The 13,386-nt window shown below is 40.1% G+C and overlaps 1 protein-coding gene and 1 non-coding gene across 4 annotated transcripts in view; one reads left to right on the forward strand and one right to left on the reverse strand.

Annotated features, from left to right (window-relative positions):
* The window catches only part of ASMTL (acetylserotonin O-methyltransferase-like), a 57,031-nt gene extending 45,706 nt beyond the window's left edge, over nt 1–11,325 (forward strand). For 2 of the 3 annotated variants that reach the window (XM_019529395.1, XM_019529397.1), the window contains exons 10-13: nt 62–194; nt 1,534–1,677; nt 2,436–2,558; nt 4,527–7,286. In XM_019529395.1, coding sequence (XP_019384940.1) covers nt 62–194; nt 1,534–1,677; nt 2,436–2,558; nt 4,527–4,744 — 618 coding nt within the window. In that variant the 3' untranslated portion in view covers nt 4,745–7,286. Of the gene's footprint in view, nt 1–61; nt 195–1,533; nt 1,678–2,435; nt 2,559–4,526; nt 7,287–10,904 lie in introns of those variants that run through there. The other variant, XM_019529396.1, reaches the window with a different exon arrangement.
* Nucleotides 3,097–3,170, reverse strand: TRNAT-AGU. Its single transcript has one exon. It is a non-coding gene; the product is annotated as a tRNA-Thr (tRNA).
* Nucleotides 11,326–13,386: the final 2,061 nt, after the last annotated feature.

A 13,386-nucleotide genomic window follows, 5' to 3' on the forward strand; every position in this document is an offset into this window, starting at 1 on the left:
AAATAAAGAAGCACCTACAGCTTTGGATAGGCATCTATTTAATTTTGACTTTTTTTTTAAGGACTCTTATTACCAGAGTATGGAAGTTAAGCAACGTTTTATGGCAGCCATGCACAGTATTGCCAAATTGACAGCAAAAGATGTGGCGACAGCTTTTGATCTTTCCCAGTTTAGATCTGCCTGTGATTTAGGAGGTAAGCCTATGGTAGTGTTTTACCAACATGCCAATGAAAAATAATTGTATCACAGTTCCATTTTCTTTATTTAATTAAGTTCTAAAAATATTGATTTCTCTAACTGATAGGTTTTCTGTTGTTATTAGCTTGGCATTGTATTGTAAAATTTAATAGATGTGCTAGAATGAAGCTGACATGGAAGTTGAGTATTTTTTTAAAAATAATTTTGAGTACAGCTAAAAAGTGTTTTCCAATGGGTAACATTATGTTCCAGCAGTTAAAGGACCAGATAGTTCCATTTTCAGACCTACCACTGGAATCTTATTCTGGAATAGTCACAAAACATTTAGGCTCAGATTTTTTTCCAGAAGTGATCAGTGATTTTACTTATCATGCAACATTTTTGAGTGCCAAACTTGATGTTTTGCAATGGCTTTCTTCTTAGTATTTTCTTGAAGTAAGCCCCTTTAAAATGTCTTGAGTTAGATGCTTAAAATTGTTAATCATCTCCAAAAGTCTTGACCTCTGTAATCTGCAAAGTGTTCAGTTGCTTGCATAAGGAACTTAGAGACCTACTGCTGGAAAGCACTGTGGAAGTCCTAGACTTAAATGGAACAAATTTCAAATGTCCACTGAATTTTTAAAAGATTTCAGGCTTTCAGTGAGTAAAATTACAAATTGAACAAAATAAGATGTCCATCACACTTGCATGGCGTTTGTTTTTTGTGTTGATTTTTTTTCCATAGCTCAGAACTAGGATGTACCAATTCCAGTCCATAAAGGCATCAAATTGGGCACCAGACGTTCTCTGGGGCATATTACTTCAGAGCCCTGTAGATGGCAGCATAAGAAGGAATGCTGTTCCTATCAATGTCCCAGCACTTCAGAGGGGTAAACACACAAACAGCAAGGCTAGAGCTGCTTTTACCAGTGGACTTCTGCAGTAAAGGCTGGAGACCCTACTCTTTGCATCTTAAGGATAGCACATGTCACATTCCACTTGTCAAATGCCCTTGTAAAAACCATAATAATGAATGGTTTTTTTGTATAGCTCTTTTCATGTGTAGATTGTCAACGGGGCAAGTGCCGTTATCTCTATTTCTGAAAAAGGAAAGTGGAATATTGAGAAGCTAAATGATTTGACTTGTCCAGTCACCCAGTATGTCAGTGGTAAAGTAAAAGGTAAAACCCAAATCTTATGACAGTGCTGTGTCCCTTAGACTATCACCTGCCTTCTTTCCCCTACAAAATTGTAGTAAAGAACAATATAAGCTTTAAACTGCCTACTAATACAAGGGGGATATTTTGTTTATTTGTTTGTGTGTTTTTTTCCTTAATTTGTTTTTAATTTCCACAGGTTGTACTGGAGCTTTGGCTAATGAATTGGTTCAAAAATACCCAAACCTCAAGGTGACTGTGTTTGACCTTCCAGAAGTCATTGCAAATGTCTCTCACTTTCAACCTGTCAGACAGCATACAGCTCCAGTGACATTCACATCCGGTAAGTGCAATTACTGGACTTTGATATTTCCAGTCATAGGGCACTGCAGCATAAGTCACCCTGGCTGACTCCCACAGTAGGGTAGGTAGAGCCTACACCTTGGTACAAGTAAAGATATCATAGAGGACTCTGCCTTATGTTTAAGCGGAAGAAAAAAGTAGGCTGTGAGTAGGGAACGTGGATGAATTAAGTAATACTAGTGGGGCTTCACTGGGATACTTGACCAGGCACTCCCTATTTGCAGAATTAACTAGGTGATGACAAGAGTATTGTTAAGTAAATGCCACCTTTCTTCTTGACTTAGGAGTCCATAAATTATTCATGTTAATGAATCTGTTTTCTATAACTGAAAATCAGAATATCTTCTATATATTCCATTTCCTTTAGTTTACCTCCACTGAAGTCTTTATTCATGACAACTTGTCCTTGTAACCTTGATTTTACCAATTCTGAGCTTCCCAAAATGTAGATTGCTGTTCTCCTCAATCATTCAGAGAACCATGTCTATCACCTCCATTGGGTCTACTTTTATTATATAAAATAAATGCAAACTAAGATTGCTTTCTGTCTCTAAAATTGTCCATGGACTTGCTAAACAGAGCAGGAAGTCCATAGCCCATATGCACTGAAACTAAACTGATCCTAAGCTATCTTAACACTCACTCTGTACACAGAGTTCTTACTATACACAATTTTTTCTCTGAACAGTTTTCAGTGTGCATTGTAGAATTGTACCTACCAAATACATATTTTAACAGGTGACTTCTTCAAAGATAATTTTCCAGAAGCAGATCTGTATATTCTTTCCCGCATTCTACACGACTGGACTGATGAAAAGATTCACATGCTGTTAAGCAAAATATCGGCTGCTTGCAAACCAGGTAAGAATTTTTTTCATATTGTGAGATGTTTTAAGGTTATAGGATATTTAATACCCTGAAATTTTTTTAAGAACTTTTATGACACTTGCCAATTAAAGATGCTTGAATCTGTCAACTTTCTCTTCTCTATCCTAAAACAGAAGCCTTCATGCATATCATAATGGCACAACATTAACAGACAAAGAAACAAAAAGCCTTCAGTGCATGCATTATACAAATGATGCACTTGTTTCTGTATAGCTTTATAAGTTGATATATAAATATATCTGTTTTTGATTGTATCCCTATCCCAGAAATTTTAGTATGGTGCTAAGTGCCTTAGACCATAACTGCAAACACTAAAGCTTGTGCATTTTTTTCCCTGTGCATAAGAGCGAATGTTTTTTGAACAGATGCAATTAGTTACGCTCCTTCAATTAAAACATATGCATAAACTTTTAGAAAACTTGGACTTTTGTGAAATCTTCAGGCAGAGACTGCTTGTCCTCTGAATGTACAAAGTGCCTGTCATTCTGGGTGCTAATGAAATTAATCCTCAAGGCACCGCTGGAATTTGAACCCAGGGTCTCCTGTTTACTAGACAGGTGCTTTAACCAACTAAGCCACGGCACCTCTTTTATATATAAAAACACTGTATATAAAAGTACCTCTTTTATATATAAAACACAATGTATGAACCTCCCCTGTGCACTGTAATATCCCATGCATGGCATAGAAGATCTTTTAAAGATAATAAAGAGTACAACCATAAAATGAGCCATGTAGAGGTATTTCATTTCTATTGGGAAAATTGTTGTGCTTCATGTAGAAACGTAAGTGTACAGGCATTCATCAAGTTTTTCCTTTGGGGAAAAATGCCTTCTGCGGAAGAAAGATCTCCCTCTCTCAGTAATAAAGATTTCTCCTATGGGGGAGTTTCTACCACAGGAAAGAATTCCCCTGACACTAGACTTCTCCCTGGGGAGTTGAGCACCATGGAAATGGTCCCCGTGCCTTCCTGAGACTGGTGTAACCTTGTCTGGGGAAGGTGTGGGGAGCAGCTACTGCATGCCACCTCATGATCCTGCCAGGAGTCGAGCAACAGGGAAAGGTTTCTCTGCCTTCCTCAGACCGGGGTCACCCCAGTTTGGAGAAAATGCAGGGGACTAATGAGATGAGGATTGGGTGGGGGAAGGGATTTGCCCTACTGCCCTACCTTACTGTTCTACCAGAGGGTCATGGAGTGGTGGGTGTCCCGTTTAGGGAAGTGCAGGGAGCTTTCTTCTCTGCTTCATTCTTTCACGAACAGGAGGAGTAAAGGAGCCACTGTTTCTCATGCCTTCCCCAGACCGGGATCACCCCAGTCTGGGAAAGGTACAAGAAGCAGGGAAGAGAGGGCAGTTGCAGACTGAGCACCTATACTACTCCTTCTCCCAGAAACATTACTTCTTCTGGGGGGATAGTTCTCCAAAATTTCTACCACTAGAAATGAATGCTTGCTCATGGCCAAACCATCTAGCATGCTATATTAATTCTGTATCCTAAAAGGAAGTGTGGCTCTCTAGTGGCTTGAACACTTTCCTGTGAAGTAGGTGTTTATCTGGACCATGCAGAATACCTCAAGACAGTCCTGCAAGACCATGTTGGAATAAATTTCTTGGCTCAAACCAGTCTGTGACAAATGAATAAGAAATAGCTTGCTTCCTGTAAAAATTAGACTAAACATCAGGCACAAAATCAGGAGGTAATCTGAAGGGTTTGGCTGAGATAATGCTCCACAATCCCCCTTTTTCAACAACAAAATAAGTCTCTTCTCACCCTGGTAGAGTTTCTTTAAATGGGAAGAAAATGTCCTCTAAAAGTTTGTAGGTAAAACCCATCAACATTAGGAACACTTCCTGCTGTTTATAAGTGTTTGAAATGACATTGTTGATGTTTTGAAGACTAGTATATCTTATTGAACCATTTCTGGTTGTTTTGGAAATGCAGGAAATGCCTTGCTAGTGGCAGAAATTGTTCTCAACAAAGAGAAGATATACCCTCCTAGAGCTGTACTGCAGTCCCTCAGTATGACTGAAGGCAAGCAGAGAAGTGCCTCTGAATATAAGCAGTTGTTGGAAAAATATGGCTTCACCAGTGTACAAATAAAGATCACAGGAAACTTTCTAGACACTATTCTGGGTTTCAGAAAACTTTCTTCACATTAGTTTTTTTTATGCTACAAATAACTGAGGTACCAAGCTTTGATAATTTAGACAACATGTATTAACTATCTGCTAGTATGCTTTGTTTTGCCAACTGCCTACTATGTCAAGAACTTTGTATGAAATTTCTCATGGTCTGTGATATGTCTGTATCCCATCCAGAAATGCAGCCTGTAGTATAAACTGACAACTGTGTAGCTCCAGCAGCACAGAGCTCAGCATTGTGTAATTGCCCAGCTGTGTGGGTGGGTTTTGCAGCCTAGGTGAGTTCTCTGCTGCTGCAGCAACTACATTGCTGTAAAAACTCAAGTTAGCCTGGATATGTCTATGTGAACTGTAAGCCCACTTTTTGGCTGCAGTCCTCTGGAAAATTGTTTAAAACTAAAGGAAGTTTTCTCTCTCACTAAGCAGCATATTTAGTTGCTATCAGCCATTTTGTTTGTTTTCACAAAAACAGTGTTTTGAAACAACTTTACCAGCAATGGAAATTTGGGGGTGTTGAAGTGTTGGTGATCTTTTCCCCGCCCTTAATTTCCTTTGCTGTTTGGATCAGAAGTAGAAGAGGGAGATTTAACCCTGAGATGCATGTCTTTTTTGCAGATGAAAATAAAAACAAAACAAAGGGTGGTATTTTGAGATGGGTCTTAATATTCTGTGCACCTGCTCCTTGGGCATTGTGGTACTTTTGAAAAATCCACACAACTGTCAAGTCACTAGTTTCTTGTTGACTGAAGATTTGCAGTTCTCTAGAAATCGCAATTTCATAAATTCTAGAAGTGAATTGTCCAACACACGCATTCTCAAACTGAGAGCCGGAATCATTCCTCTCAAATATTGCTTCGCCTAAGACAATAGTCAACTTCAGACCTTGCTGCAGCAGATTTCCATAGCAATATCCCCACTCAGCCAGGATGAAAGGGAGGCTCTGCCTGCTCTAAACAGTCAAGCTCAGCAGCTGTTAAAGATTCTATGAACAAGGGCAACAATTACATAGATTTGTCTGGCAGAGTTTGTCTTTTCAAGTTAATCTTGTACCATAAATGCCTGTCAGTAACTTAGTTACTTTGCTCATTGAGCACTGAGCAGGGCAAAGGTGAGCTGGTGAGTCAGCCTTATCAATAGGGGTCATACTACAATCTGTAGTACAGCCATGCAAAATCATTGTAAAAACTTGTCACGTTGTACTACTCCAGGCATGGCCAGCCTGCCACATGTGTGGCCTACGGCAGGCAGACAGGGCACCAGCAAATGGGGCAAAAAAGAAAAGCAGAGCAGCAGATTGGGCATGTAGTACAGGGCAGGAGGCAGAAAGAGCAGTCAGGGGAAAGGGATCATGGTGAGACCCTTAGAGGGTGCAGAGTTCATTTGTGGCATTCCTGCCAAAAAGTTGGCCACCACTGTACCAAGCAGTCTCTTCCACATAAGAATCTTTATTCACCGTTAGCAGTAAATGAGTCAAATTTTGCAAGGCTTGTCTAAGCAGTGCAAGCATTGCATTTCAAAGACCAAGTGACCTCTTTCAAAATGTCTAGCTACTAGACAAGTCTAAAACTCCTTTCTCTCTAGTACAAAAAATTCTTATTTCTGTCTTCTAACTGGTATAAATTTAAATAGGATTCATTCCAGTAAAGGCATCATACCAACAAGTTTCAAGTGTTATTCTTGCAACAAAAAGAAGTTTAATTGTGTTTAAATACAGCATATTGCTGATGCAGGCAAACACCAGGATTGTAATACTGTTACTGTCAGATACCTAAATCAGAACCCTCTGAGTATTGCATACTCACTTATTGAGATTAAGTATTTACATTAGAAGAGCATCAATACTAAGTTTTTTTTAAAAAATAGAGAACTTACCTTGGAAGCATCCATTTTAGCAAAGACACAATGCCATTGTAACAAGTGGATTTCTATGTCAACTGGCACATATGAAATAATTTTCACTAACTACTTTTGAATGTCTGACAAAGGGTGGCTAATGAGGGTTGCAGGAAAATACGTTTTGCACTGCGGGTGATGTCTGTATTGTCAGAGCGTGCTCACACTGTTACAAGGGATATTTGCTGACAAGCACAAAAGATGCACTGCTGCCTTTCAGAAAGCAGAGTGGGAAAGGACATTACTAATGTTTTCACTTGCTTTTCATAATCCCAGTCTGCACCCAAGATTCCTAATGAATTCCTGGAATTACGATGTGCACAACAGATTCAAAATTAGGCATGGTAAAAGCAGTTAGGGGCAGGACTGTATGATCAGTTTAAGTATCCCAAACTGGGGAGAAGTTAGACAGATGGTCTGTCACAAATTGCAGACATAAATATGCAGCTTCCTAGACAGAACTTTGTGTCTGTTCACTGCTGATATAATGACTAGGTCTTAGTGTTGTCTTCTATTGTGAAAAAGCTGTCTGAACAGTGATTATATTCATGGATAATTTGGGGACATTCACGATGAGGAAGACTTTAATTGCCTGTAATGAGGGATTATGTTGGGGGGGAAAAACATGTCTGAACTGATACCAGCAATAAAGCCTGCTTATTCTCTTCTTGCTGTTTTGGTAAATTGCTTTATGGGACTGAAGAATACCTGTGTTGATATGATGCAATTCACCCATTGACATGAATGTAACTGTATATGTGATCTCATGTGTATGTTCATCTGAATTCAGCTCATTTGTCTGAATTTCACTTTGGAGTGTGGGATGAGTTACCATTATCTTTTATAAACAGCATAGAAGAAATACAGTGCTGAAAAATGGGTTAATATTTCCTTGTGGCTGAGACACCAAAGGGATCAGTGCAAAAGGTGGAAGAGATCGGCAAAACAATAAGATTAAAGTAAGGGATAGAGACAGGGAAATTGGAAAGACTATGAGGGAGTGAAGTGTGATTGAAGTGATAGTATAATGTCGTCTTCTTTTCGGTTTCCACTTTTCTACTGAATTATACATACTGATTCCACTGCAGAAGTGAAATATTTTCTCTATCAAGGAGACCAAAGGGGTTGTGGTGATGGATATCTCAGTATCAGTTGACCAGTGTCAGAGTTTAGGAAGGGTGGTCTAATGGTTAACCTCCCTTTTCTTGGCCTCCACTTCAACTTTGGATTTGTTACCTGATTCTTGGGCTGGATGAGCAGCAGAGAAGTTTCTGGACTCCCTTACCATCACCTTGATGCCATAGGTTGCTTCTCCCTAGTGTTTTCCAACATCCAGTTGCCTTATTTAGCATTAAGGGTAGAACTGAAGACTTCGTTTCTGGGAAAAGAGTTAATATATTCTGCCCAGGAAGGCCTGTCCTTTCATGTCCAAACCCTCCCTACCAAGAAACACTGACATCCCCAAACCAAAGTGTTGATCAACCAAAACCTACTACCACTGAATTTAGTGGTAGTTTTCCCTTGTTACAGTTGATGATAGGACTTAGAGTAGTTGATAGGAACAACACTACAAAGCTACTGTATCGTTCTTTCTTGTCAGAGGACTCCAGCTGCTTGGAGCCAAAAATAAAAAACCTTCAGGGCTGCGTCCAGACAAGCTCAGACGTACGGTATGTGGTGCCACAGACTGTACATGCAGGCGTTCCCTGCACTGCTTGCTACCTTGCAGCATGGAGGAGGAGGGTTTGGCCCTGGGAGATCCTGGGGTCAAAAAACCGCATGTGGCATCAGCGGCATGCCATCCAAAATTGGAGCCTGGCTGGCCAGAGCCATGCTCTGGCTGCCAGCCAGGCTTCCTGCCACGGCTGCAGCCCCAGGAAGCCCCCAGTAAAATTGCTGGCCCCAGCCTCCCTTACCCCACCCAGGCTAACCTGCCACATGCACAGGCGTTCCTGGGGGATACACGGTAGTGGCACAAGGTGTGCTACTGCTACTCATTCCTGGAGAAACACATCCATGCTTATCTGGACACAGCCCATGAGTCCAAATTTAGTCTGGTTGAGGTAGCAAGGAGATGATGGTTACCATGTTCATTTTCCTGAGTGACCAAATTTAAAACAAATTGGGTTGAAATTGATACCACTATTAGCTGCTGTTCTTAGTAAGAAGATCTGAAGTGGTACCGACACATAGGTCATCATCCTCTTTTACTTGAGACATCATATATTTTGTTCAATATCACTCTTTTTGTGTTCTTTCTCTCTGTATAGTAAATGGATGCACTGCACGTTTTTATCTTAATGCATTCAAAATGTATGCTGTTTTTGTCAGCTGTGAAAACTTAAAATTCATTTTTGCCACTATCCTATACATGTGTTTCTGCACACTGCCTGAAAGATTTACTGCCTTCAAGCCATGACAATCTGGGTTAATAGATGTTAAGACTAGAAGAGAGCATTATGAGGATCTGGTTTACTTCCTGCATAGCCAACACCAAAGAAGAACTTCATTTTTATTATAAAAGTATCCTTAACTATAAATCTCCCCTTCCACGTGCAGCTTTTGCCACATACGGGCATCATACCCAGGGTGGCAGTGTATTTATTTCTTGACTATATTTTGTCAAGGTTTTATGGATGGCATTTCCGTGTCCCTGTTGTTTGAAGTTATTCCCCCTAGCACATTTAGTTTATTTTCTGTTCATGTCTTCCTGTCCAGGTTGTTGCTTCAGCTGTTTTAAGTCAAAGCAAGCTCAGTTGTTTAGCAATGATAATCTAACCTATGTGATCAGAAGCAGCAATTTTGAATTTGGCCAGTGAGGCAAAGAGAAATTGTGATATGAGGAAAAAGATTTCTCATACATTGTCTCTTAGCCATACAGGCTATGTGGTCAAATAAATACTCTCATAGAATCATAAACAAGTAGGGCTGGAAGGGACCTCAAGAGGTCATCTAGTCCAACACCCTGCCTGAGGCAGGATCATCCTAGATGAATCCATCATCTAACCTATTAGCAAAACTACACAGTCAGTCCTGGAACAAGACAAGACTCAAAGAAGTAAAGGAGGGGCTCTGCTATAAAGGTTGTTAGAATGTGTTCAGGGGATCCCAGGAAGAGGACCAAGCCGTTTGCCACAGAGAAAGGCAAAACCCCCCAGTCTATACCAATCTGACCAATCTCTCATTTTTCCATGATTAAAATGAAACCACTAACATAGATATAGATATTAGTAGTGTTTCATTTTAATAATAGAAAAATGTGGATTTGGGGTTACTTTTTTAATCCGAAAATTGGGGATTTTTTTTTATCAGAGAAAACCCGGATCCCTGGTCATGACCCAAAGAGTATATGAAAGAGTATATGAAAGGATCACAAACACACTGTAAAAATGGATTCTCTTTTAAAAGAGAAAAATGTGGGAAACCGTGGCTTTTCCCTTGCAGCCTGCCAGAACTCCAGCCTTTGAGGGGCTACTTGGGGGCCCCATGGGCCTCCCCTTCCTCCCCTACACACTGGTGGCCTGGGGGGTGGGGGAGTGGGTTGTGAGTGAGGGGTACTGGGTTTGGACTGGCCATCAATGTTGACAAGTAGGTCCTGGTACAAAAAAGGTTGAGAACCATTGGCTCAGCACCAGGGATCCTGGTTTTCTTTTATTTTAAAAAAAATCCCCAAGTTTCAGATTAAAAGAAGTAACCCAAATCTACATTTTTCCATGATCGAAATGAAACATTGCTAATATATATATAGTGGTGTTTCATTTTTAAAATCAGAAAATTGGGGATTTTTTTAAGGATCTTTGCTTAGCACAATGAGCCTGATCCCCACAGCAAAAGTGGAGAGGGCCTCTATTGAACAGTTATTTTCTGTATGTACGCTACCTAGCAAAATACTTCCCTCCATCCATTTTGTCTTTTAGACACTAACTACTACAGTGTAAAAATTAAGTAATGGCTGTTTCAGAGAAAATAGGAACAAGTGTGACTTCTGTTTTTTCTCACAACCTTCACTTCAGGTCCAGCACATGTCTGCCTTAGGAGAGGAGAGAGATTCAAATGTGATTTAATAACCAGCTATATTTACCCCCTTGATATTGAGGAGATGTCATTTTTAAAGGGATTAACGTATGTAATAGCTTGATTGCGTATAGTTGTTTGGTCTAGAAAATTGTGAGTGAATAATTGAAAAAGCTACTAGTATTGTACCTTTTACATTTTTTCATGGTATCTGCAATTCTTTTCAATCTAATCACAGACTAGAATTCTGGCATCTTTTGTTTTAAATTAGGCTGTGGTCTTCTGCTGTCTGAAGTGGTGTTGGATGATGAGAAGAAAAACAGAAGCACGGCTTTACTGCAGTCTTTAAACATGCTTGTGCAGACAGAGGGAAAGGAGAGAAGTGGATCTGAATACCAAAGTTTACTAGAACACCATGGATTCACAAATGTAAAAATTATACTGACAGGAAATTTGTTAGATGCTATCTTTTGTACCAAGTGTTAGAAAATTTTTATTCAGCAATTAACTTGGGGCACACCAGTCATGTCTGATGTCTTTCTTTTTAATTATGTAGATCTATAATTGGTTTTCCATTAGCATCTTACGTAATTAATAGATGACTTCAGAAATTTCATAAATTACTGTATTTCAAGAACTGAAAAATATAAACATTCTGAAATGTGAATAAAATGTCAGGATTATTTTCTTCATTTCACAGCAGTGATGTTTTGATCATATGGAGTTGCTAGTACTTCCAGAAATCACCCACAATTCTTATGTGGCTGTTTGATTATATTGTAACTTTGGAATTATTAATGAACCCCTTCTCCCTTGTTGAGTCAGATTAGAGCAGAGGCAGGCAATTATTTTGGGCAGAAGGCCGCTTACTGAGTTTTGGCAAGCCATCGGGGGCCTTATGACAGGCAGCCCAGGGCAGATTAATATTAATCTGGGGCTCCGCAGACCGGACAGAATGGCCTGGCGGGCCGCATCTGGCCCACTCCTGGATTAGAATGACCTTATTTCTAAATCAGTTCATGCTACCATATGGTTTCACCAAGGGTGAAAGGCTTAAAGTAGGGAATGATGGATGAGTGGGAGCTATCTGGTGGGACTTCTTATCTTCAGTAGCACTAGAACCTAATAGCCAGGGATCCTGGTTTTCTCTGATAAAATAAATTCCCCAATTTTTGGTTTAAAAAAAGTAACCCAAAATCCACATTTTTCCATGATTAAAATGAAACACCAATAATTGATAGTTATATAGCGTTGTTTCATTTTAATCATGGGAAAATGTGGGGTTTGGGTTACTTTTTTTTTAATCCAAAAATTGTGGATTTTTTAATTGGAGAAAACCAGGATCCCTGCTAATAGTAAACATTTAAGTTTTAATTTAGCTAGTAAGCAGTCATTTGGAACCCCTGAGTACATCTGCACAATATGCTTTACTGTGCAGTAGATTAATTTGCTGTGCAATAAAGCATCACTGTTTACACATGTGCAAAACTTGGCAGGGGCAGCAGACTAATTCACTGCACTACTGGATAGTCCTGTCAGATGCAAGTGGTATCCAGCAGCCCAGTAAATTACCATGCTTAAACACATGTAGACAGTGACATTGGGATTAGTTTACTCTGGCTCAAACTGAGTGGAGTATATTCAGTCACATTAATTGCATGTGTAGATGCACCCCTGTGTCCATATGGTTTCTACGTGGTCTTAATAGTCTTTAAACAACTTTAAGCAAAAACACAGCAGTGCAGGAGGGGGGGACTTACAGAAAGACCTGCAAGTGGAAGACAGTATAAGGTAAAAGATGAATGGGTACAAGTACTGATCCTTGCATTTTCAAGGTAGGCCAGGGGAAGATTGTGAAGAGACAGAAAAAGGGAACAGCAAAAGATAAGAAAAAAAATAGATATGGAAAATAATGAGGGCGAATTATATAAATAGAAGATTAGAAGGAAGAAGTGAGGTAGATTTGAAGCTTTGAGATGAGAAGTAGGAATGAGAGAATGATCTAAAAAGAGGAATGGAGCCAATCGGGGTGGGGAAGGGAAGTGAAATTAGATTAAAGCAGAGATTCACAGTGTGTTTGAGTGGTGGGCTGAAATAACCCAGTTTGGGTCTTAGGTGGCTGGTGCTACTGCCAGCCTCTGCCCTTACAGTTGGAATTCTGCCAAGGCTCCCTTGTGGGCCAGATCTGTCTCATGAGCTGTAGGCCTTGGGGTGGGGGAGGTGGGAGAATGGTAGCAGTACCATGATAAATATCAATTTAGAACCAGAACGAGATCAGCCTCATAGACACTTTGCCCAAGAGGGTGCCCCAAATAGATGGGGGTAGGTGTCAGGAATGCCTACATGGGGAGAGTTAATTAACTTGCACTGCCTATGCTAAGCCATGTACAATATTCAGTAGGAAACGCAAAGCACATGGGTATGTTGAGCATAGTGCTTGAGTCAAGGTTGCATATTTAGATGTCTCTAGTGCCTTGGGTTCTAGCATGTACAGACCTCTACTGAGGGTAGTTGTCTAGTAGCTGGGGAGGATGCCCACATTTTGAATAATTGCTTAGTGATTGAAGCACTTGTACTGAGTGTGGGGAAACTTAAGTTGTAGGCCTTCCTTAGCCTGAAGGATACAAATGCACATCCCCTACCTCCAAGAAAGGACCCTAACCACCAGGTCCTAGTGTGGCTCAAAGCTCCCATTGCTCCCCTTTTTCCTCCCTTCCCGCCCTATTAAAACAAGCCCGGGATATCTCAGCAGT

The sequence above is a fragment of the Crocodylus porosus genome, unplaced genomic scaffold (assembly GCF_001723895.1).
Source record: "Crocodylus porosus isolate Cpor-Errol unplaced genomic scaffold, CroPor_comp1, whole genome shotgun sequence".
Lineage (NCBI taxonomy): Eukaryota > Metazoa > Chordata > Crocodylia > Crocodylidae > Crocodylus > Crocodylus porosus.